The following is a 26932-nucleotide window of genomic DNA, read 5'->3' as shown; positions in this document are numbered from 1 at the left end:
CTTTTTTTTTTCTTCACAATAGCTGGTGGTCTGCAAAATCACCGCTCTCACTCACTTTTTCATCTGCATAAATAAACCATATGGCTGGAGATATGTGCCATGGTGATCCATAAGCATGATCACCAGTTTATTTAATTATTTTTAATCCAACAAAACAAATAAACAAAAACATGATGCTGATGCTACACACACACACGAGTCAAGGTGCAGAAAAACTGCTCATGGAAACGCTGCACACTCTCTGTTTCCCTCTCTTTGAGTAGTTCTCAGACAGCTCTTGATCTGATAATGTGTAGCTTGCTCATCAGCTCAAAAAACAAAAACAAAACTGCAACGCGACATCACACAGTAGTTGCATGCTCTGCCCACAGTGGCAAAGTCTTACACTTACATATTCAACACAGCTTCTCCATCATGTATTTTTAGATGTTTCATACAGGGTTGAGCATATTAGTTGTTTTCACAGATGTGCTCTATATCTCAACAATGGCTCATAATAAGACGACCGTCTTCCACACAGGTCAAGTGCCTCTATGCACTTCATGAGTTTAAATATTTACCTATATCACTTCACCTCACATGTCATTGTACTGAATTTAAGCAACCACAAGCTTAATGTAGATTACTTTTAACAACTATCCACCTCAATTAAATCTATGGTCTGGCACACAGGCTGCTGTCGATCAGGGCAAGCTAAAGAATAAACATTGTGTCAGCAAGGGGTGGGGGGAAAGCCATTCACCAGAGCATATCTTAAGTGCTGCTGATGTGGGCTGGCCTTCTCCACAGCTCTCCAAGGCTGGTGTGTTTTCTGAAAACTTCTAACATTTGAATCTCTTCCATTTATAAGCCTGCGATTAACCGCACGGCTCAGGTCCGCGTGACCGCGCTCGCGTGAACCCGCGCAGCTGTGGAGCCGTCGCTCTCTCTCTTTTTTACATAAATACTTTGTGCTGCCAGGAGCAAAGTCCAGCACAAACGTCTGTCTCCCTCCGACTCACTCTTGGTTGCTTAGAAACCCATGATAACAACAACAGTCGGTGTCACAGACCACATGTTCTGCTCCGCACACACTCACACACAACAACAACAACGACGACGACAATGACAACAACACAAAATAGGCCTACTGTCCAGCACAATCTGGACCCCGCGGAACTTCTCAACACCCCACTGAGCGGTGGAGAACTCACTACAGTACCCCACACAGCGGTCTGTATTTCGCCCCACTAAGACGGCGAACCAAAAAAAGTTCGAACTGCGCAACTCTGCGACTTAATGCTTCTGTACAAAAAACCCCACTGAGCGGCTTTGTACATCGCCCCACTTAGACGGCGAATTTTAGCCCCACTGAGCGGCCACGGACAATGCCCCACTGAGCGGCGAAGACGTACAGTTATAGAGTTGGACTCTAAACTTACTCGGTGTTGCTTAGCGTGTAATATCAGCCTCGAATCCCGCCAATCGCCATTCATCGAGGAGAAAAGACATACAGCGAATCCACAGGAACTTCCTGGCTGACGTCAGTCTTTCAGCGTGCCTCTCCTCCCCTCGGTGAATGCGATTCCAGGGCTCCGGCATCGAAGGACCAATTAATGATAGGTTTGTAGCTTGAACCCATCCGCTGGAACGTTGAAGACAATATAATTACACTGCAAAGCAAGACACAAGTAGGCAAGCTTCTTCATGTTTCTCGTGCACGGGAGAGAACCGGACAACCGCTTGACTCCAGTTGGTCTCGTCCGTTCTCCCGTATCACTGTCCTTTTATTGAGGTTACATGAATATGCATAAGTTCATTAACATATGACGTCTACATACACAAAGAGTACCTTGCCTGTGTGTGTGTGTGTGTGTGTGTGTGTGTGTGTGTGTGTGTGTGTGGACTGCTGATCAAAGGGTCAAACATCCTTGGTCAGGAAGAGGGTAGCCTCCCCCTCACCCTAGATGGTTCATCCTAGATAACACGGTGAGGAAGTCCTGCAGTTCATCTAAACAAAGAGCACTTAGACTAGAACAGACGCAACTACGTTAATCCTACCATAAAATAATAAGACACGGTATGACCTCTCATGCTCCCAAAGTGCTGTCTAATACACACAAAGTTTGCAGACTATCAAGGATCAAAACCTCTACCAATCTACAACTAATTACAAAACTCTAAGCATATATAAGTAAATATTTCTAAGCATAAATGACAATCAACAATACAAATCTAACATGAGCAGTTAAAGGAGTTTTTGCACATCAATGCCATTTTATCTGAATATCAATCAGGCTTTAGGAAGAATCACAGTACTATCACAGCTGCAATTAGAGTGGTAAATGATATTACTATTGCACTTGATAAAAAACAACACTGTGCATCCCTTTTTATTGATTTGTCAAAAGCATTTGACACTGTTGATCATTGTATTTTAAAACTTAGACTCTTCCAGTCAGGACTCTCTGAGAGAGCAGTGGCATGGTTCTCAAACTACCTCAGTAACAGGACTCAGTGCATTAAATCTGACGGTCTATGTTCTGACTTTGTTACAGTGCACAGCGGAGTGCCACAGGGTTCTGTATTAGGTCCCCTTCTATTTATCATTTACGTAAACAATCTTAGTCTACATGTGCCAGATGCAAACTTGCACTTCTATGCTGATGATACAGTTATTTACAGCTGTGGTTCAACTCTTGTCCAAGCCATCGACTCCTTGCAGAAAGCCTTTTCTGCTGTCCAGCACTCATTACATCAGCTTAAACTTGTTCTCAACGCAGACAAAACAAAGCTCATGTTGTTTTCTAAATCAAGGAGACGAGCCCAAACAATCCCATCAGTAACCACTCTTGAAGGTAATAAAATAGAGTTGGTTCACACCTATAAATATCTGGGAATCTTAATTGATGACTCGCTTACCTTCAAACCACATGTAGAGAATCTTGTGAAAAACCTGAAGTTAAAACTGAGATTTTATTTTCAAAATAAGTTGTGTTTCTCTTTTAATACAAAGAAGCGGCTTGTTGCTGCAACATTCTTGCCTGTGCTGGATTATGGTGATATTCTATATATGAATGCTTCTGCTCAATGTCTTCGAATGGTTGATTCTGTGTATCATGCTTGTCTGAGGTTCATCACTAACTGTAAATTTCAGACTCACCACTGTGAGTTATACTCTCAGGTAGGATGGCCTGCTTTGGTAAGTCGGAGGAACTCTCATTTATACAGTTTTATATATAAGGCGATACTTGGGTTGCTGCCTTCTTATATATGTTCCCTGCTTGTAATGAAACATGCTGGTCGGTATTCTCTTCGTCCGCATGGTTACTTGTTGCTTTCTGTTCCATTTGCCCGAACTGAACTTGGTAAAAGAGCTTTTGTCCATTTAGCACCCTCGGCCTGGAACAAACTGCAGAAGGAATGGAAAATGACTGAATTCATTTCATTAAGTGATTTTAAATCTAAACTACGAATCCTTGAGGCCAAGTCCATAACATGCAACTGTTTCAATTAGATTGATTGTCATTTTAACTGACTTTTTATTTTATTTGAATTTTATTGAATTTTATTTTTATTTTATTTGTATTCTTTCACTTATTGTTGCATGTGTGTTGTTGCTGCCTGTGTTTGAGTAATTTCTGTAACTGTGAGACAGCTGCTGCTGCCTATCTTGGCCAGGTCTCCCTTGAAAAAGAGGTTTTTAATCTCAATGGGATCTTCCTGGTTAAATAAAGGTTAATAAATAAATAAATAAAAAAAAGGTAATTATTTAAATGACCCATGGTTGTGATAGTTGTGACATGCACAGCACCTGGTGGGTGAGCAGTGGTAGTCAGGTCCTCTCGTGTTTGCCAGTTCTTCCTTTCCACAGCCGTCTTGTGAAGCTCGATTTATAGCCCTGCTGCATATTTCTTATACTTGTGTGCTCATGTCCTGAAGTTTCTGCCATCAAAAGTGAAACTGAGCTAACTGACTGATGGACCTGTTATTCTAGTTCACCAGGCATCAACGGTAGGGATGGGTATCATTTAGGTTTTATCCGATACCAGTACCAAACCGGTGCTTTTGAAATGGTGCAGGTGCTTAAACGGTGCTTGAACCGGTGCTCGAACCGGTGCTTAAAGAATGGAGAACACAAAATTGGTCCAAAAACCTCTCATGTTCAGCTGGGTTTTTTTTGCTCCGCGGCTGCTGGGCGAGCCCTCATCTGGGACTCTCCTCAGCTCTTACTGGAACAGTGGCGCGGCTGCCCCTCTGTTGGTCTTCCATGGTCTCTTGTGTTCTGGGGGCCTCTGGATGTCTGGAGTTTTGATCTCCTCCATACCCGCTTCACACCCTGGAGGACGGGGCTGTGGCCCCCCCACACTCCCTAGCAGATCATTACATGGAGAAACCTTTGGAATGCAAGCATGCTGATCCACACAGGTATGCACACATGGGTATTCACAGACGCGGACTAAAGCTTTCTTGGCTGCTACCTCAAAGCACACTGTGCGCTGTCTATCTTGCGTGCTGCACAATATCGTTTATTATTTAGTAAATATTGATATCTATGACTAGCTAGTTTATTGTGATGGTGCTTTGTTTTCTCTATTATTATGTTGCTCTTTGTTGTTTGCTGTCTCCTCTGTTTGTTTTTTTTGTTTGTTTTTTTTTTCCTCCATACAGGTGACCCAGGAGTTCTTTTTTTTTTTTCTCTCTCTTCCCCCCCCTTCTCACCGTCTCTTCTCCCCTTTGGTTTTCTTTCTTTCTCTCCCCCTCTTTCTCTCATTCATTCCCCCTGTCCTATTTATTAAAAAAAAAAAAAAAAAAAAAAAAAAATGACAAAGGATGAACTGAAGCTCTGCCATCACGTAATGTCGCATACTGCTGTTTCTGATGTCATTTAGAAAAAAAAAAAAAACACATCCTCCAACCACACACACCCATATTTTGCTCCATTGCTGTTTATTTCACACCTCAAGCATTTAGTGAACAATTAAACAAGTAATCTGCAATAAATTACAGCTAGTAAGGAAATAAACTAACTCTTTTACGCTACATCCACACCTATATGGGTATTTTTTTGAAAACGCAGCTGTTTCTATGCGTTTGGGCCTTTCGTCCACACGTAAACAGCGTTTCGAATCACCGAAAACGGAGCTTTTTTAAAACTCCTTTTGTCACAAACTGGTAGTAGAAACTCAAGAGCAGAGCTGTTTGACATCTCCAAAAACAGTTTATTTACAGCACCAGTGCACAATATATACAGTGAAGGGAAAATCCAAACTCCAGGGAATCACGGGGAAGCTCTCTTACACTCGCTCACGTCTTCTTGCCCAAACTCACACACGCTCACACAGCAGGGAGGTCATAGGTCCAGGAAGGAAAGTCTGTAGCAGAATCACAAATCACAAGAATACTAAAGCACAGGTTCACAGGAGCTGGGAGGATCACTAACGTCTGTAGTACAATCATCCAGCGACGAGAGGAGCTGTGTTCCAGCCTCAAATAGTGCTCCAGGTGATGACAGCTGATGGTTGTCAGGTGTGTGGGCCAAGGGCGGGAGCCTGCAGTGAGTCCAACCAGGCAGAGAGAGAGAGAGAAAACCAAACAACACATGTAGCCTTGTGGGGCTGGCCGGGCAGGCACGGAGACCATGACACCTTTTTTGCGTTTACGTGTGGACGAGGCGTTACGGTGTGATTATTTTACATGTAGTTGTTTTTTTCCTGTGTAATAATGTTCAACATTGCTATAAATACATTTTTCAAAAAATGCTCTCTGTGCAAAATGGGTTTAAAAACATAAACAACTGTGGGATCCTGTTTGTCCGTGATTTAAACAGCCCAACGCTGCTCCCGACGCAGGGAAAAGCAATTCTGCAGGGAGACGTACCTCGGCACTTGTGCAGGTGAAACCAAAGGGAAGATTTGCTTCACCATATTTTCTAGTCTTTGGCTTAGAATGAAGTTGGTTTGGAAACTTATTCAGCGATGCTTCATCTCCTGCTTTGCGTTTGTGTGGGCACCCCGTGCTAGCAGTGTCCAAGCGTTTTGTTTTTTCCCCCCCTTTTCATACCGCGCCCCCCCTGCAATGGCTCTGCGCCCCCCACACTTTGGGAAGGTCTGGTCTATGCGGTGGTATGCCATATCTGGCCCGATTATGGTATTAAGCTGGCACTTGTGACTGACTGGTGTCATGGCAGGGTGTATGTCAACCAGATGTGGGCCAGGTCTGGCAATGATGCACTATTTATGTTCCTGTTTTCCTGTTTTAGTTTGAAGACCCAAATGCCATGTTGCAACAGCTGTGGTAGTGCCAATCTTGAAAAAGCTTGTTCTGGATGTTGACATGGTTGTAAACTATGGACCCATCTCACATCTGTCTTTTTTTGTCCAAGATCTTTGAAAAAGTGGTTTTCAAGCAGCTCACTGAGCATCTGTCAATTAACAATCTGTTTGAAGCATTTCAGTCTGGTTTTAGACCAATTCAATTCAATAAAACTTTATTGATCCTGAAGGTTGACCTCGAAGGAAATTGGGTTAAGGCTGCCGACCTTTGCCAGCGCCGACCTACCCTTCTGACCATACATACATTACACAAACATCACTTGGGGAAGACAGGTCAGAGAGGTATAACAGTGGAAAATGCACCACATGAGGAAAGATAAAGAGAAAAAAAAATAACTCCCCCCAGACTGAGCTCCAACAGGGAGATCAGTTTGAGAACAGAAAAAACACCTCTGCACATAGCACATGAAAAAAAACTCTTAATACACCAAAGAAACACATGACAAGCAACAGGGTAAATGGCAGGGTAATGGCAGTAAAGGGTGAGAGACAGCCGATTTAGACAGTACATCCGGGCCTGCAGCCTGTGCGCTGGTCTCCTTGATCCACCGTCTGCATCGGAAGGGAATAAGCGTCGAAGGCGTTTGGAAAGGGAGGGGGGGTGAGTGTGTGCATATCAGTGTATATGTATGTGTGTGTGTTTCCAGAGTTCAGCTGAGACAGTGTCCTTCGCCCTGCTAGGCTAAGTAAACAGTCTTCCAGCCAACCCAGGTGGCCTTGCATAGAATGGGAAGGAACAGTCTAAACACAGTCGTTATCAGGGATTTTCTGTGCGGTGGGGCACGGGGTCCCTCAGGGCTCTGTACTTGGCCCACTGCTGTTCTCGCTGTATTTGCTGCCTCTTGGTCTTCTTTTGCATTCTTTTAATGTAACCTTTCATTGTTATGCTGATGACCTGCAGCTTTAGCCCACTGCTGTTCACCCTGCTAACACATGACTGTACTGCACAGTACAGCTCAAATCACATCATCAAGTTTGCAGATGACACAACAGTGGTGGGTCTCATCACCAACAACGATGAGTCTGAATACAGAGAGGAGGTACAACACCTGGTGGACTGGTGTCAGAATAACAGCCTGTCTCTAAATGTTCAGAAGACTAAAGAGATGGTTGTTAACTTCAGGGAGAGCTCAATGGCCCACACCCCACTGCACATCAATGGATCTGCTGCTGAGATGGTCATTAGTGTGAAGTTCCTGGTGTGCACATATCAGCTGACCTCTCCTGATACATAGTGAAGGACACTCTCCACCCCTCACATGCACTGTTCTCCCTCCTTCCATCTGGCAGAGGATTTTGCAGCATTAAAACCGTGACGACCAGAGCAAGAGCTTCTTCCCCCAAGCAGGCAGGGCCCTTAACTCACTACCACAGAAGGACTGATATACACATACACCTCTACAGACACCTACAATACTCATCAAAGGACTCAAAAACAACAAAAAAAACCCCACAAATGCACTACAAACTGGACCTGGGAACAACATGCTTATTTGCGCACTCAGTCACATAGCTCTGAACACCTAAATTATACTATATTGGCACATTTTGCATTTTGCACGTCTTTGTCATGTCTCGTCAATAATATCCTGACAATAACTTGAAACACTGCAGAGGTTCTTCTTCATGCATTCGTGTTTTCACATATCGATTATTGTAACGCTCTCCTTTGTGGGCTGCCAAAGAAAAGTTTTAGAGGTTTACAGATGGTGCACAATGCAGCTGCTTGCATTTTAACTAAAACTGGAAAATGTGAGCACATTAGTCCTGTACTGAAATCCCTTCATTGGCTAGCTTGTCAGGTTCGAGCAGATTTTAAGGTCCTGCTGCTCACCTACAAGGCTTTAAATCAGGGGTCCCCAATCCCAGTCCACGAGGGCCGGTGTCCCTGCAGGTTTTATATGTGTCCTTGATCCATCACACCTGATTTAAATGGATAAATTACCTTCTCAGCGTGTCTTGAAGTTCTCCAGAGGCCTGGTAATGAACTAATCATGTGATTCAGGTGTGTTGACCCAGGGTGAGATCTTAAACCTGCAGGGACACCGGCCCTCATGGACTGGGATTGGCGACCCATGCTTTAAATGGTTTGGCACCTTCATACCTCTCCGACCTTTTACACCTTTATGTTCCATCCCGTGCTCTCCGATCTCAGGACTCTGGCCTGTTAAAAGTTGCTAGAGCCAGAAAAAAGACTATTGGGAGAAGACCCACTTGTTCACCCTATCCTACATGTCTCCATTCTCTGCCATTTAGTCTTTGACATTTTTATCGTTTTTAACTTTTATTGTGTTTTTTAACTTGTATTGCTTTTATTCATTTATCTCTTTATTTTCAAATAGCTGTACAGCACTTTGTTTGAAAGTGCTTTATACATAAAGTTATTATTATTATTAACCCTTGTGTTGTCCATGGGTCATTTTTGTCCTCTAAAGAAATCTTTTGCTATCAAAAATGTATTTGTTATTCATCAAATGGGCTGAAAATAACAGAAGTTATTCATTACTATACTATGAATGATTGGAATAAGTTTCAAGTAATTTGATTTATTTATGTGGTTTTTATTGAATTTTATAACGTTGGTGGTCCTCGTGGACAAAAATGACCCCAAAGTACAAAGTGTTGCAAAGAGCCGTATTTTCACACCATACTGTTTTCAAACATCTTTGATCTTGGATCACTGATGTGTGGGGTCAAGCACTGGTCATAACAACCACAACAGGCAGCACAATGAGGAGGCAGGTGCTCTATATTCAATGAAATTTTATTTATACAGCGCCAAATCACAACAACAGCCGCATCAAAGTGTTTCGTATTGTAAGGTAGACTCTACAATAATACATACACAGAAAGTATCCTCAAAAGCCTCCATTGCACTGGAGATTTGCATACTTTGATGAGCATACTTTTTTTTACCATGTTGTGCAAAGCAATGACCAGTAGGACAAAACACATATTGTCCTCTAGTATAATGAGGAGGGAGAATCAATGTTCAGGAAGATCCAGGGTTAGAAGATATAGAAAATATTGTCAATATTTAGAGCACATGCTACCCTTTCTCTGAAAAAGCACATCAGCCACCTGCAGAAGTGGAAGAAGGCTATGAAGTGAAGAAAAGTGATGAAGAATCTGAACTATGTTCAAGTAGGTTCTCAGGCATCCAGGACATGGTAGTCTGAGGAGCTTGGAGAGAAAGTGACTGGGCTTCTTGAAGTTTCTTGAATTTTCAGAATGTGAAACTGAAATAGAAGATGTGTCAGAGGACTACACATCATCCATTTCAATTATGATGAAGACAAAGAATCAAGCAGGAAAGAGGAATCAGCTGAGACAGAGGAATATTTGCAGTAACGTGAGGAAACACTGATCTGGTCTTCTAACCTTCCCAGTGACAGACGATGCATGACTCTCTCATGTGCCTCAGAGAAAGATGATCTACCACAGTCCAAGCACATGTGCCAGGTCCCATACTCCTTCAGTGGCTTTTCTACTCGAGTACTGAAAGCATTATACACAGTGTATTCTGCTTGTATTCTGCTTTTTAACGTTCACATGCCAATGGATGCATCAGAGACCAAGTTGGGGTTCAGTAACTTGCCCAAGGACACCTTGGTAAGAACTCCAGACTAGAGCACACAGAGATTGAACCAACAACCATCCAATTAGCAGATGACCTGCTCTACAGCCAACTCAATGATGAACAAGGAGGGACAACAAGAGAGGAAGAAAAATGGACCGAATGCAGCTGTAGGCATATGTGGGTGTGTTGATTCTTACTGCCGTGCATCCAGTAGAGTCGCTACGGCCAGTTTATGACATCCTGAGTCTGGTAGAGAAGTTTTCATGCTGACACAAGATTAATCATAGAAGCACAAAAAGGACATAATTTCTTGATAAAGACACAATAGATGATCGTCGTTCATGACACAAACGTGCTCCCATTTGAGGTGTATGATGTGTGTTGGTGTTGACTTGACTTGAAACACAAGTGGGTGTTCCTCCTGCTGTGATGTAAGATCCTGGTACTGATGTGACTGTATGAGCACCAAGTCCCCTTCAGAGGACTCTGTCCCCTCCAACAGAACATCCAAGTAAACCAGGGAACTTTGAGACAAAAACATGGGCAGCATGTGATGCAGGTCCAGCTGTACATGGAACATGCTCGTGTGCGATGGCAAACCGTCTGTCCTGCAGTCAGGACACGAGTTGTCCCTAACATTGCAGGTTTCCAAAAGAAAACAATCACCTGTAACAGCTTGTTTACTGTATATGCCCCTTGGCCTGCAACTGCAGAAAGAATGCTGTCCATGATGGGACCAGTGCAGAGGAATAAACCTGAGCTTCCTCCTGCACTTGGGTCAAATATGGACACGCCTTTGTCCTCATGAAAGTTTGCCTTCACTCAGACTCATGCCCTCCTACCATGCCAAAATATAGAAAACTGTCAGGCAATGAGTTGGAATAAAGTTGAATAAAACCTTGAAACACAGAGATGGATGATATTTTATACTTGTTGCTTCAAAGCAAACGGGGTCATTTTTGAGCCCTGAGGACCACAGGTGTGATTATGTGCTGCCATTTAAAATTTATAAATGGTTCAAAAAAAGAATTCTCACTAAAGTTCAACATACAGCACTCTGTATGTTGAACTTTAGTGAGAATTAAAAAAAAATATTTTTTTTTTTAATATTTAATTTAATTAAATATTTAATTTTCTTGTTTTATTTTCGCTAAAAAACAGGGTGTATTTTTTGTAAACAAGGTCTGGTGGCCCTAAAATGTAAAATGTTGGGTAAATTATGTTTTAATGTGTTGGTCTTAAGTAAAACTAAGGTGTAACACTGAATTGATTGACAATTTATACTTTTTACTTTAAAAAAACAGTCAAATGAAGTGGGGACATTTTTGACCCCTGAGGACCACCAGTGTGATTATTTGCTGCCATTAAAAATTTTCAAACGCTTGAAAAAAAACTTTCTCACTAAAGTTCAACATACAGCACTCTCTAGTTATTCAGATAGTCAAAATTATCTAAACAATTAAATATTTAATTTTCTCAATTTGTTTTCGCTAAAAAACAGGGTTTATTTTTTGTAAAGAAGGTCTGGTGGCCCTAAAATGTAAAATGTTGAGTAAATTTTGTGTTAATGTGTTGGTCTTAAGTAAAACTAAGGTGTAACACTGAATTGATTGACAATTTATACTTTTTACTTTAAAAAACAGTCAAATGAAGTGGGGACATTTTTGACCCCTGAGGACCACCAGTGTGATTATTTGCTGCCATTAAAAAAATTTAAATGGTTCAAAAAAAAAATTCTCACTAAAGTTCAACATACAGCACTCTCTAGTTATTCAGATAGTCAAAATTATCTAAACAATTAAATATTTAATTTTCTTTTTTTATTTTCGCTAAAAAACAGGGTTTATTTTTTGTAAAGAAGGTCTGGTGGCCCTAAAATGTAAAATGTTGAGTAAATTATGTGTTAATGTGTTGGTCTTAAGTAAAACTAAGGTGTAACACTGAATTGATTGACAATTTATACTTTTTACTTTAAAAAACAGTCAAATGAAGTGGGGACATTTTTGACCCCTGAGGACCACCAGTGTGATTATTTGCTGCCATTAAAAATTTATAAACGCTTGAAAAAAAAAATTCTCACTAAAGTTCAACATACAGCACTCTCTAGTTATTCAGATAGTCAAAATTATCTAAACAATTAAATATTTAATTTTCTCAATTTGTTTTCGCTAAAAAACAGGGTTTATTTTTTGTAAAGAAGGTCTGGTGGCCCTAAAATGTAAAATGTTGAGTAAATTTTGTGTTAATGTGTTGGTCTTAAGTAAAACTAAGGTGTAACACTGAATTGATTGACAATTTATACTTTATACTTTAAAAAACAGTCAAATGAAGTGGGGACACTTTTGACCCCTGATGGCTCACATTGTATGCAAATCGGGAGGACATCACAATTAATGGAATATTTATGGAATATGCAGCTTTTTCAAGTATTAACTTGGTGGCTTTGGTAATAATGGTAATATGACTGATCCATATGGGCACAAATAATAGACACTTTTTTGTTCTAACGATGTTCCCCGACTTTCAAAATCGGTTTATCGTGAGCACCGACACATGAAACAACTTAAACAATATAACGGCTTCAAGCTCACACTGAGGCCTGTGGACACTGTCAGCCACTGAGACAGTAGACACATGTTTGTGTTTCGTTCATGAATGTTTCATACTTTAAGGCTGCCTGTTTATTTAAGGGAGATGATACAATACATTATAACTGTACATAATGATATCACAGATGATAGACTAAATAAACAGATTTTAGATAGATGCTTGTGCATTCTTAAAGTCTTATATGTTGAATTGAACTGAGTCTGTCATCTGTTCACAGCCTCTCCCAGTCAGTGCTGTAGTCCATGCCTGTCTCACTGTACATGATGTTTTCAGCACAAACACTTTAAAGGTGATAATTTAATAATACAGACAGCAGTGTAGTCAAACACTGTTAGTTTTATTGGGAATAAACTTTAAAAAAACCCACTAACAAACATCTGTCTCCTATTTTGTGTGTCATATAGGAAAGAAGCATCAATATCTGATGAGAAGACTTGCTGTGGGTTATTTTGTGGTGTTTGGTGCAGTTTTCTTGTTTTGTGGGCTTGTTTATTTTCAAGGGGAGATGAATATCTCTTACAGGTTGATTTGTTCACATTTTCACATCTTAATTTTTAAGTGAAATGTGTGTTTTCAGTTTATACACTATATGCATATAAGGCAGCCCTTTGCTTTTGCAGTATTTTTGTGTGGTGTGTTTTTCTCTGTTTTAACAAAAAGGGAACAAAGGACATTTAAGTCAACCTAAGATGATTTGTTTTAGTCTTACTGAGGTGATGCAATCATGCATTCTTTTTTTGATAATGTGCCGGAAAAGCTTGAAAATAGACCTTGTAAGTGCTTAAAAGTGCTTGACTTTGACCCTGAAAAGTCGTATGAGCCCTGTGCTCAACTTTATCAATCAGGAAATGAATAAACTGACTATCATTTGATGTAACAAACTCAGACTATTAGCTTAACCTGCTTCTTCAGCCTGTTGAATACTGAACAACAGTTTGTGGCTTGGAGTTATCTGCTCAGATCTGTCCTCTCGCAGTGGCTGCTAGTCTGCCAAATGTTTGCAATATTTGCCTTACTGTTCTCAGATAGTGTGCTGTGACTCTTAAACCACACAGTTTAACCAGAATAGCTGATGTAGGATGGGGAAATGAAACAGTCAGACAAGTGAACAGTTTCGATTCAGAAAAAAACTGAATCAGACTGTAGTCGTTTATTTTAAAGCATCCACACTGCATTTTCGCAGGAAATGCACATTTTTCTAGTTACGAAGTGTCTTTGAACAGCAGAGGTGCAGAAGTGTGTGCATGTACCACAGAGCTGTGGCTCAGTGTCGAGTCTCACAGGCTTGAAGACATTTATTATTATTAACTTGTTTGATCTGCTGCTCAGCAGAAACGGGCACAAGCAGACATTTTGGACTATGTATTGTCAAGTTTTACAGCTTTTCCTACTGATAAAAACTGATCCCACTGATCCTTTATGGACGTTCATATTACACAAAGTAATCAAGAAATAAACAATTAAATGACAGAAGAATTTCTGTTTTGACTACAGTTTAAACAAAAAACAAAATCCACAATACTTCCTGTAATTTTACACATTTATTTCCAACAGTTTAAGTCCATGAAAATTACTTACTTCCTCATGTAGCTTTCTTTTTTTTGCACAATACCATTTTTTATTTCTTCAAGTCTATTTTTAGCACGAACAAATTATAAATAATAAATATTTAAAATTTGTTCATAAATTATAAATAAATTATGTATGTATTCATTTTACAAGCCCTGTCGTATTCACCTCTTTTATTTTGCTTTTTTGTTTTTAATCTCGAGTTTGTTGTTACGTTGTCTGTTTTCTGCAAAGCACTCATTGAATTGCGGACAGCTCAATGAAAGGGGTTATAATAAAATGAACTAAATTTCTGGTCATGTTTGCCCTGTGTGCTTTCTGTGTGTGTGTGTTCAGACGTGTGTTGGCAGCAGCTGTCGTGGTTTTCCTCGGCCTGGTGTTGGTCTCTATGCAACTGCTGAGCACAGGACCAATCAAACCTGCAGAGTGGGTCATCAACCCTGCACATAGAAAGGTGAGAGCACAGTAGAGCAGAGTGTCCATGGTGTGGGTTTAGTGACTTATCTGTATTCAGAAGTGAAGAATCGTGATGGGGTAAAGGTCTGCAAGAGTTCAACATGTGCAGCACTCTGCCCTTCCTTCCTTCTTAAGTCAGACGTTTACATACATCCTGTCTCAAACCAATAGTGTCTACAGTGGAGTACAAATCTGAGATTGGTAGCATAACTGATATAGTGTGTGTGTGTGTGTGTGTATATATATTAGGGGTGCAACGATACACAAAATTCACGGTTCGGTTCGATACTTTGGTGTCACGGTTCGATATTTTTCCGATACAAAAAAATGTTCATGCCTTTTTAATTTGTCATTTGTTAAAATTATAAATATATATTTTAACTCAAAAGTACAGTTTTTAAATTTAACCCTAACCCTTGTGCGTGTTTTTTATTTTGACAGCGAATGTGCACCTGCGGACCACTTATGTGCAGCCCTGGTTATTTAGCTCGTCATATTGCAGCCACAGAAATTATTTTGTCCATGAAACCATAAAGCTGCACTTTCTTTTTGCCTTATAGTCTGATTTGTCATAACTTCTCCGTTTTGTGGTAAGCTTTTCTTTGGCTGTCACTTCTTCACCCTGACCTGTCTTATTTGGCTCAGCAGAACTAAAATATATATCCTGCTACTTTTACACACGGACTCACATAAGCTCAGCGATTCTCTGCGCGATCAACCTCTCACATGTTTAAGCTTGCTGTGGGAGATTTCACTTGTCATGTTTGCATAGTAAGCTAACGATTAATAAGACGATGTCAGAGGAATTGGTGCGCAAATTATCATCACTCACCAATCAGTGCTGTCGTTCTCTATACACAGTTCGTGCGATTGCAAAGTGAAAGCAAAAAGCAAGCACAAATTCAAACGCGATTTCAATATGTCACATATTGACAGTGGCTCACCGATGCCAATGACATAATTACCCAGCTACATTTCTGAAAGAATGCAAAAGCATTGACATATATTTTTCCTTCCTACGATAGCCCGACGGGCAGGGCAGAGATAGATTTTGGTAGCCCGACTGGAAAAATTGCTAGCGTCGGGCTAGCGATATTGCGAGCCCTGTATCTGATTGAGGAATCACTCATTTTTGGAAAAGAGAGTTTATTACAGAGAAATGGCTCTTTCCAAAATAAAAGCTATACTATACGCTTCTTCTGCGCTATATTCTCAGCAGCATATTAAACATATCAGGTCCCCATAAGGAGAATCATGTGCTAACAGCTGTCTAAATGACTCGGGTAAAGTTTGTAACATGCATGCTTGTTGTTTTTGTCTGCTTCCACTTGTCTTTGCACTAGGATGATGTCGGTGTAAATGTGCAGTCATATTCGTTGTGTTCCCACTAGTGCTGTCAGGTTAATCTCGTTGAAATGACCTTAACGCCACAACACGGCAAATCTCCGTTAACGAGCTACCGCCGATCGCCCCGTGCATGGGGCTAGACGGCCAACACGTTAACGAGCTAACTGCGCTAACACACTAGTTCCCACCCATGTAATTGAGCATTGCTTGGCACATCCAACATACTGTTTTACTTTAGTCCATGACGTGCTTACCTTCAGGGTCATACGTCACATGAAAACCAAAATAATTCCAAACGCCAGATCTGAATGAGGGTGGGGGAGGTCCAATTTGCCATGTTGCAAGGAGAGCTTAACTTCTGTCTCGCTAGCTTTCCCTGCGCTCTTCCTTCTGACGATGCTGTCTGTGTTGAGTACTCAGTGGATCTGCGCTCGACAGTGCAGCCTAGGTGGAGTAGTCAAACACAGATTCACTGAGCACAGCGCAAGCTAGCGAGACAGAAGTTAAGCTCTCCTTACAACATGGACCTCCCCCACCCTCATTCAGATCTGGCGTTTGGAACTGTTTTGGTTTTCATGTGACGTATGACCCTGAAGGTAAGCGCGTCATGGACTAAAGTAAAACAGTATGTTGGATGTGCCACGCAATGCTCAATTACATGGGTGGGAGCTAGTGTGTTAGCGCAGTTAGCTCGTTAACGTGTTGGCCGTCCAGCCCCACGCACGGGGCAATCCGCGGTAGCTCGTTAACGGAGATTTGCCGTGTTGTGGCGTTAAGGTCATTTCAACGAGATTAACGCTGACAGCACTAGTGGGAACACAACAAATATGACTGCACATTTACTCCAACATCATCCTAGTGCAAAGACAAGTGGAACCAGACAAAAACAACAAGCACGCATGCTACAAACTTTACCCGAGTCATTTAGACAGCCGTTAGCACATGAATCTCCTTATGGGGACCTGATTTGTTTAATATGCTGCTGAGAATATAGCCCAGAAGAAGCGGATAGTATAGCTTTTATTTTGGAAAGAGCCATTTCTCTGTAATAAACTCTCTTTTCCAAAGATGAGTGATTCCTCAATCAGATACAGGGCTGGAAAAATCGCTAGCCCCAGGATGTCGGGCTATCTATTTTTCCAGTCGGGCTACCAAAATCTATCTCTGCCCTGCCCGTCGGCTATCGTAGGAAGGAAAAATATGCTTTTGCATTATTTCGGAAATGTAGCTGGGTAATTATGTCATTGGCATAATTGAAATCGCGTTTGAATTTGCGCTTGTTTTTTGCTTTCACTTTGCAATCGCACGAACTGTGTATAGAGAGCGACAGCACTGATTGGTGAGTGATGATAATTTGCGCACCAATTCCTCTGACATCGTCTTATCAATCGTTAGCTTACTATGCAAACACGACGAGTGAAATCTCCCGCAGCAAGCTTAAACATGTGAGAGGTTGATCGCGCAGAGAATCGCTGAGCGTTATGTGAGTGCCTGTGTAAAAGCAGCAGGATATATATTTTAGTTCTGCTGAGCCAAATAAGACAGGTCAGGGTGAAGAAGTGACAGCCAAAGAAAAGCTTACCACAAAACGGAAAAGTTATGACAAATCAGACTATAAGGCAAAAAGAAAGTGCAGCTTTATGGTTTCATGGACAAAATAATTTCTGTGGCTGCAATATGACGAGCTAAATAACCAGGGCTGCACATAAGTGGTCCGCAGGTGCGCTTTCGCTGTCAAAATAAAAAACGCGCACAAGATAAGAAGTTGCAACGCGTGTTTGCGTACATAAGATTTTCTGGAGGAGGACAGACATTTGTTTAGAACTCTTAAAGATGTTGAAGAAGCTCCTTTAAGCAATTACTTTGGTTTTCCTCCACCTCCAAAGAAATGTCAGGAGTCAGAACCACAAAAGAAGCACATATTCTCGGAAAAGTGGTTGCAGGAGGTGAGCTGGCTTCAAACAAATGATGAACGCACAGAGATGTGGTGCGGAATGTGCCATGAAAATCCCACTCTAACGGACAAAAACAGTGCTTTTTATATGGACGCAAACGTGCGTTGCAACTTCTTATCTGGTGCGCGTCTTTTATTTTGACAGCGAATGCGCACATGCGGACCACTTATGTGCACCCGTGTAAATAACATAATGTTCTGCCGGGTGTGTTGTTGGTTTTCCATCGATTTCTGAGTTGACAAGCGCTTTTGTTACTGGGACCAGTCATTTTAAGAAAGGCCCCCATTAGAACCCATGAGAAATGCAAGAAATGCATTATTGCTCAGTCTGCAATATCTTTCCCAGAACAAACACCAATTGCAAATAACATCCTAAAAATAAACCTGAAAATCAGCTTAAAACAGCGTACTATGTTGCAAAGAGTGAACTACCACTGGCAAAATTTAGCAGTCTTTGCAAACTTCAAAAAGCAAATGTCCTAGATCTTGGTTCCACTTGCCTCTTACCGGTGACTTCAGTGGAAATTTCAAATTCAGGATCTGACACAGACTGATTCATGTCCTACACAGTTCTTACAAGTTCATAGAAATTTCTGTTCAATTACAACCAAGTATTTGAGTTGATGATTGTAATTTTTATACAATGTTGTAATTTGTTTTTCAACAATTTTTTGATTAATGTTTTGTTTCCTTTACAATATTATACTTTAATGTATAATATTGTAAAGGAAACAAAACATCAATCAAAAAATTGCTCTCTTTTTTATTCGGGCTACTTAAATTTATTTTGGGCTACCAAAAACTGAAGAGTCCCTGCCCGAAGGGCTACCAGGGATTTTGAAATTTTGCGAGCCCTGAGATATATTTATTTATTTTTTATTACTTTTTTGTTTCAGCAACATTAAATTTAAAAACTGTACTTTTGAGTTAAAATATATATTTATAATTTTAATAAATGACAAATTAAAAAGGCATGAACATTTTTTTTGTATCGAAAAAATATCGAACCGTGACGCCAAAGTATCGAACCGAACCGTGAATTTTGTGTATCGTTGCACCCCTAATAAATATATAGATACACAAAATTCACGGTTCGGTTCGATACTTTGGCGTCACGGTTCGATATTTTTTCGATACAAAAAAAGCATACGTGCTTGTTGTTTTTGTCTGCTTCCACTTGTCTTTGCACTAGGATGCTGTCGGAGTAAATGTGCAGTCATATTCGTTGTGTTCCCACTAGTGCTGTCAGCGTTAATCTCGCTGAAATGACGTTAACGCCACAACAAATCTCAGTTAACGAGATACCGCGGATTGCCCCGTGCCTGGGGCTGGACGGCCAACACGTTAACACGCTAACTGCGCTAACACACTAGTTCCCACCCATGTAATTGAGCATTGCGTGGCACATCCAACATACTGTTTTACTTTAGTCCATGACGCGCTTACCTTCAGGGTCATACGTCACATGAAAACCAAAATAGTTCCAAACGCCAGATCTGAATGAGGGTGGGGGAGGTTCAATTTGCCATGTTGCAAGGAGAGCTTAACTTCTGTCTCGCTAGCTTGCGCTGCGCTCAGTGAATCTGTGTTCGACTACTCCGCCTAGGCTGCACTGTCGAGCGCAGATCCACTGAGCGCTCAACACAGACAACATCGTAAGAAGGAAAGTTGATAAAATAAATGTTGTATTGTTCGATACATATGCGTACCGAACCGAAAGCACTGTATCGAACGGTTCAATATCGATAGAGTATCGTTGCACCCCTAAAATAATTATATATATGTATATATATATATATATATATATATATATATATATATATATATATAATTATTTTTCTTTTTTTTTCTTTTTTTTCTTTTTTCTTTTTTTTACTCTAACTGGTAAAACTTATGTTATTTTCACTATAGAGCATGGAAAGGGTGCAACTGTACATTAAATGGAGAAGTTGTACAGAAAGATGATTTCTGTGTTATTCAGTGGTAATATGAATAGTCTCAGTGCGCGCTCCTGTGACTGGCCAGCACGTCATGGAGTGGGTGGGAGGTGTTGTCCAGCATTGTCTGTATCCTGTAAAGCAGCAGTGCAAAAACACTAATATAGTTTAGATTTGTTTAGATTTGGATAGATCTTATTTGACCTTTGACTTTGTTTGAGGGTTTTTTTTACATATTTTGCATTTTCTCAATAATAACACAAGTATTTCTTAACCTATTGCTCGATTAATCAATGGAATAATTAATTGATTACTCAATTTTGAAAATAATCGATAACTGCAGCCGTAACGTGAGCTAATGGTGCCAGTTTTTTTTACACATTAAACCTGATCTAGTTGTTCATCGTTTCATTAACTGGCCCTGAAACTGAGCTGACACTGTCCTGTGTGTCTGCGCTGTTGTTCTGATATAGATGCAAAAACCACAAGAGAACGAGCCTCTGTAACAGAAGACGTGGCGTTTGAAGCCGCTTTGTTTTTTTTATAAACCTGAGCCAGGTCATGAAATTAGATAAGCGCCCCGGATGTGAAGTGCTGCATTACACTTTTTACTTGGTGTGCAGACAGCTTGTTGTGTTGTATTCAGCTTTTTACATAATCCCATCTATCAGATCCATATGTCTTTCAATCAGTTAAACTTTCATTCCCTTTTTGACATTATTTTATTTTCTAAGATGAAAACGGTCTGCCGTTACGTATTTAAAATACGAAATATGACTAACTGTATTCTGTTACAGTTACCGTTTAAAAATGTGGTATTCAGAATACAGTTACTTTGTTGAAATAAATGGATTACACAGCGGTCTTTTCCTGTTTCATATGTTCGGCTATGATCTCTCTTATTTTTGGTAATTCCACGCCGGTGGAAATCCAAACAAAACACGCATTAAGAGGCTCTAATGCCTGTGTCACAATCTCACGGCCCATGTCACGTCTACTGCGGCCCACAGAAAGATGTGAAGAAATATTTTTTTTAATTGTTATTCAAAATTATGAAGGCAGAGAGTTACAGGCATCGCCCTAAAGAATGCAGCCCAGTGTAGCCCAGTTGTAAGTAAGCTGTTAAGACTCGACTGTACACTGTGTTCCTGTTTTCCTCTGAAACAATAAGTTACGTTGGAGCAGCCTTTCAACGCCTCTCTCTGTCTCTCGCTAGCAAATTTGACCCAGACAACAAAGTAAAGCTAGTTTTCAGCCACGAGCCCGACACGAACCCGACGTATTAGCCAGAGGTCCCTTTACTACAGTTCAGAGCCGCGGACCTGTTTTATATACGCGCCGAATAGTTTTCTATACGAGATCGCTGCAAAAAGTGCAGCCTTACCTAATGTCCACCTACTGTTATTCATTTATATTAAGATTTAAACATCTAGTTGGTGTTGGTATGGAGAGTAACCTTCAGTAATAGTAATAAATCACACAGCAATAGTACATTCATGTAGTTGTAAAAAAGCATGATAATATATTAAGTAATCCAAAGTATTCAGAATACGTTACTCTCATTGAGTAACGTAACTGAATGCGTTACTAAATACATTTTGGGGCATGTAATCTGTAATCTGTAGTGGAATACATTTTAAAAGTAACCTTCCCAACACTGGCTTTCCTTTCTTCTTCCTGCAGCTGGTGCATGAATATGTGCAGAGAGTCTTAGAGAGTCAGTGTCGCCCTGGCAACACCAGACAGAGCTTGTTAACTCATCTCCCTGCTTCCAGTCACAATGTCCAGCCCTTCCTGTGGAAAGATGAACCGCTGAACGATGACCTTTTCTTGTATCCCCCGCCGTTTGGGTTCAGAGGTCTTCAGAGCAAAGTAGCAGAACTGCAAAAACTGGTGAATGCAGGTTTTTTTGTTTTTTTTGTTTTTTGGGCGGGGGGGTTAAGATCCTTCAGTATCTGAGTGATTTCCACTGCTCAAAAAATAATAAACACTTCTCAGTAGGGTGGGGGATGAAAATGATCAACCTACAGAGGGCTGAATTCAAAGACACACCCAAAAATGAAAGTGAAAAAAAAGATGCAGCAGCTAAGCAACTCAAAATGATCCTCAGTAGTTTGCATGGCCCCAACGTGCTTGCATGCAGTGAGACAATGGCTGGTGTCCTGAAACTGATCTTATCCAAATGCAAAACTAGCTAACTAGTGAGAAGAGATAAGGAGGGAAAACATGTGAGCGCCTCCACCTGTGGAACCACTCTTGCTCCTGCGGTTGTCTTTTTGTTCCCCTGGAGCACCTGTTGTTAATTTCATTAAGAGCAGCTGAAAGTAATTAACAACCCCCTCTGCTGCTTCACTGATCACATCAGTATCCCCAAAAGTTTAAATGACGTCACTTGACTTGACGTACTCTTGCTAGAAAGTGTTCCTCTTATTTTTTTGTGTTCCATTTACACCACAGGTGTCGAACTCCAGGCCTCGAGGGCCGGTGTCCTGCAGGTTTTAGATGTGTCCTTGATCCAACACAGCTGATTTAAATGGCTAAATTACTTCCTCAACATGTGTTGAAGTTCTCCAGAAGCCTGGTAATGAACTAATCAGGTGACTCAGGTGTGTTGACCCAGGGTGAGATCTAAAACCTGCAGGACACCGGCCCTCGAGGCCTGGAGTTCGACACCCCTGGTTTACACTATGCAGAACATATACCACTGCAGCTGAATGCACGTATATACCACAAGTCAGTGGTAAGCCACGGACTTGTGCGCCTGTGCATCAGTCTTTTTCAGAGCACAGATGTAATAGTGTGAATTTCTCTCTGCAGCTACCAGCCTCAGACTCACCACAGCCTGAAAAGGCTGCAGGGAAATGTCAGCGCTGTTTGGTCATGGGAAACGGAGGCATTCTCAAAGGCTTGGAGCTTGGCCCGGTGATTGACCGCTTTGACACCATTATCAGGTCAGAATTGTTGCTTGATGAGTAAACCTGAACAAAATAAACAGCCTACCTGACCATATTGAATGCATGTTTGACCAGGTAAAAAAAAATCGATACAGCATAGTATTGCAATGTTTGAGGTGGCAGTAACACCAAATATCGATATTTAACTAAACAAATTATTGTTGTATTCGGGTAATATTCCTATAGAACAGGACGGTTACTGAGTGCAAATGTAATAGTTAGATGTGACTTTCTTTCCATGAAGACAGCAGCAGATATGTGATCTTTGACAGTTTATCAGTTAGTGGCTGCAGAGACGTATTGCATGTAATTACCAACAGATTCACAGGCTGATAGCAGTGGATTGTAAATTGTTAAAAAATGCAATAATATCGCAACGTGAGTGAAATATTGGATTAATATCATATCGTGGGGGGCAGCACGGTGGTTAGCACTGTTGCCGCACAGCAAGAAGGTCCTGAGTTCAGTTCCACCATCAGGCCGGGGGCTTTCTGTGTGGAGCGTGCATGTTCTCCCTGTGTTTGCGTGGGTTCCCTCCGGGTACTCTGGCTTCCTCCCACAGTCCAAAGACATGCAGTTGGTGGGGATAGGTTAATTGATTAATCCAAATTGCCCATAGGTGTGAATGTGAGCGCCAGTGGTTGTCTGTCTCTGTGTGTTGGCCCTTGGACAGACTGGTGACCAGTCCAGGGTGTACCCCACCTCTCGCCCTATGACAGCTGGGATAGGCTCCAGCACCCCCGCGACCCTGAAAAGGATAAGCGGAAGCGAATGGATGGATCATATCGTGGGGTGTTTCTTGATTTCATACTAATATTACTATAGAAAGTCATTCGGCTTTTGGCTCTTTGTCCCTCAGGTTAAACAGAGGTCCACTGGGAAAGTTCAGCATTGACGTTGGGAATCGAACCACCATCAGGATGAGTTACCCGGAGGGCACGCCTCTTAGCTGGGCTGACACAGACCCAGACACTCTGTTTGTGACGGTGGTGTATAAAAGCGGAGACATCAGCTGGAGCTCTGCTATGATCAACAAGCTCTCTGTGGTGAGTAGCACTGCTGAATTCATCTGATCAAACTAACCAGCAACCCACCTTCACACGAATAAATCAGCTCGTGTTCTTGGATTAAAGCTATATTATTTAAGAATATGCCATCTTGGAGAATACACCCTGGAGAAACAGATAAATATGGAAAATCTGACTACTTATAAATATAATGATGGCTGCACTGAGTCAAAAACACTGAGATGTTTAAATGCAGTTAGATGTTAGAATGATCCTGTTAAACTGAATGGAAATAGTAGCAGCACTGTAATAGCACAGTTTGGGATTGTCTGTAAGGTGAAGATTAGAAATCAATTCTCATATTTTAATATAAAAGCAAGCTTTGAAGAAAATAAATTAGAAAAAGTATTAGATAAAAATAAAAATCATGTGCAGTACAAATAGCCTCTAAGCACGAGAGACATTTTTAAAGATCAGAAAAGCTCTTATCAGACATTATATGTGAGACGTCTGGCTGAAGTGTGCTTCCAGGAATCCCTCCCCTACCTGTGGTTTAATCACATGGATCTCTTGGATTATGTAACGTCTCCGTTGCTAGCTCCATAAGTCATTGTCAACTTGTGAATTCCTCAGTATCATATTCTACGTGAAAGTGTGACACAGTCTCAGATCTCACTGCTGTTTTCTTGTGAGTCAGTGTTCTGAGCTGTTGAGAAACCAACAGTTTGTGCTTTGTGTTGCAGCCTCTGTGGGATTGGTTCTTTTTCTGGCAGAAGGTTCCAGATAGAATCCCTCTCAAAGCCAGTAAGTTCAGACTTCTAAACCCACATGTGATCAGAGAGACTGCACTGGACCTCCTGAAATATCCTCTTCCCAGGCCACGCCTGTGGGGCTGGGACCAGGTAATTGATGATTCACATACCACACATTAAGTGAAAGTGTGTCTGTTCGTAAATCTGGTATAAAGCGGGGAACTCCAGGCCTCGAGGGCTGGTGTCCTTCTGGTTTTAGATCTTTAGATCTTAGTTCATTACCAGGCCTCTGGGGAACAAGACATGCTGAGTAATTTAGCCATGCAATTCAGGACACCTGCACTCAGGCCTGGAGTTCCCCCACCCCTGGTTAAAGTGAAAACTGAAGTCAGTTTTAAAAATACTTTTTAAACTACTGATTCATTGAAGTCGTTTTTGAAATGCCTTTGTATTGTGTATTTTTTTTATTTTTATTTATTTCACGTAGAAAGACGGGCTAGCCCAGCTTAGGAATTAAACCTTCTAATAAAGAACAAGTTATATCTGTTTGCACAGTAAAACATCCCTTTGTCCATCTGCCACTGTGCCAAGTGTCAGGTTTAATCGTCATGCCTGCTGTAGCCAGCCTGCAGTCTGTTGTGTTGGAGCAACTCCCCCTTGTGGTCACTTTTGACTATTGCAGTACTATCTAACAGCAGCAGATGTGACCATTTCTGATTTGAGCTCATTTAAGTTGTAATGATCAGATTAGTGAAATTAGAAAATAAAAGCTTAGAAGTGGTTCTGTGTGTCAAGTTATGTTAACCTCTGTCTTCGACTCTGTTGGAGTAATAAAGTCATTCTGAACAAGAATAAAGTTGTTACTCAGCGCTGAGGTTTCTAATGGAGCTCACTGAGCTGCTGTTCTCATGAGCTACAGGCAGACATGGGAAAGGTGTTAACAAAAGGCTAATATCGTGATACTATCGGTTTACCTGTCTGTGCATATTACAGTAAGCTAAGTCATAGTTTATTTATTATGGCCTATATTACTTTGACTTTGCCGGTGTCTCACTCTTGTCCATTTTCCTTCTTTACTTCAACCATAGTCAGTTTGCTTAGAAAATAAAATGATGTGAAAAATCTGCAACAGGAAGACAGAAACAAACGTCTTTACTCTTTAAGAAAGTTTAACCCTTTTTTTACATATATTTGCAGAACATTCCCACTCTAGGTGTGTCTGCGCTGACTCTAGCTAGCCTGCTGTGTGACGAGGTCAGCCTGGCAGGCTTTGGCTACAACCTCTCCCAGCACGGGGCGCCACTGCACTACTATGACCAGCTGCCTATGAGTGCCATGCTGGAGCAGAGCATGCACAACGTGAACAGAGAGACTGAGCTCTTGCAAAGACTGGTTAGAGAGGGAACCATCACTGACCTGACAGGGGGGATCCACTGCTCCTACTGCCACAGCTGACCCACCACAGCCTTCTAGTGCAGAGCGCTTCCTTTTTGTGGTGTGAACATTTTCATATCCTCTCTGAGGCACTGAACAGAAGTCAAGCAAGAGTCACAGGATATTTTTAACAAAACACTTTATGAAGAACTGCTTTGTTTATAATGAGAAAGGGCCTTGGACCACAGTCTTGTCTTTGCTCACACACACGTGTTGCAAAGCTTCCAGTTTGTAATAACTGATTCTCATCAGCAATGCATCAGGAGCTTCTCAGTATTTGAGTTACTTTTAGTTGTGGAACACGACCAGTAACTTGTAAACAGTGTTATTCGGTATCATGGTTGTTGTGATTGTTCTGATGCAAGTTAAAATTATGTTTGTACAGCAGTAAATTATCAGTGGAACAAAATGAATCTGTATTCAGTTGCACAGATTGGACCAAAGTGTCTTCAGCTGTTTTTAGCAGATTCACTTCGTTGTGATATTGAAAAAGTCTGCTTTGCTGCTCTTCCCGAGTGGCTGATCTTTGATATCTGTGGTGAAAATAAAATGTGATTTATAATTTTATTTTTATTATTTCTACATCGTTGTAGTTTTATTTGACTTGCACTTTTTCATGTTAACATCCAATTTCCTGATCTGAATTTTAATATGTCGCAGCCATGTGAGCATCCTGTGTCGGTCTTCATTAATAAAGTCCAAAAAAGAAGAAAGTCTTCTGTTTTTAGTTTTTCATTATTTTTGATGTAGTATGTTGATGCCTGGTTTTGTTTTTTTATGCTTATGTTGTTCAGTTATTTGCCTGCAGCGGTGCACACAAAGTCAAAGTGTGGAGGTCGATGGACGCTGCAGGCTAAATATTGACAGTTACTTGCTTCTCATTAACTCTGAGTGACACTAAAAGGAGAGCAGTTTACAGTCTGCTTTGAGCCAGTGATTAGCCAGCTGATTGGTCTGACAAGCCATGTGAGACCCTGATAGTGAAATTACCTTCCACGCTGCATCTTGTCATAAAGTG

General features: G+C 41.0%; 1 protein-coding gene across 2 annotated transcripts in view; it reads left to right on the top strand.

Annotated features, from left to right (window-relative positions):
* The window catches only part of st3gal5 (ST3 beta-galactoside alpha-2,3-sialyltransferase 5), a 41962-nt gene extending 15515 nt beyond the window's left edge, over positions 1-26447 (top strand). The window contains exons 3-8 of one of the 2 annotated variants that reach the window (XM_085368055.1): positions 14410-14527; positions 21451-21660; positions 22585-22718; positions 23581-23767; positions 24472-24630; positions 25678-26447. In XM_085368055.1, the coding sequence (XP_085224181.1) occupies positions 14410-14527; positions 21451-21660; positions 22585-22718; positions 23581-23767; positions 24472-24630; positions 25678-25935 (1066 nt within the window). In that variant the 3' untranslated portion in view covers positions 25936-26447. The remainder of the gene's footprint in view (positions 1-14409; positions 14528-21450; positions 21661-22584; positions 22719-23580; positions 23768-24471; positions 24631-25677) is intronic. The other variant, XM_085368063.1, reaches the window with a different exon arrangement.
* The last annotated feature ends 485 nt before the right edge of the window (positions 26448-26932 follow it).

Source organism: Diplotaxodon limnothrissa, linkage group LG2, assembly GCF_057381915.1.
Source record: "Diplotaxodon limnothrissa isolate DT_005_m linkage group LG2, D_limnothrissa_male_GT1.1, whole genome shotgun sequence".
Classification (NCBI taxonomy): domain Eukaryota; kingdom Metazoa; phylum Chordata; class Actinopteri; order Cichliformes; family Cichlidae; genus Diplotaxodon; species Diplotaxodon limnothrissa.
The sequence above is the reverse complement of the archived record's forward strand: the minus strand, read 5'-3'. Positions and strand labels throughout refer to the sequence as shown.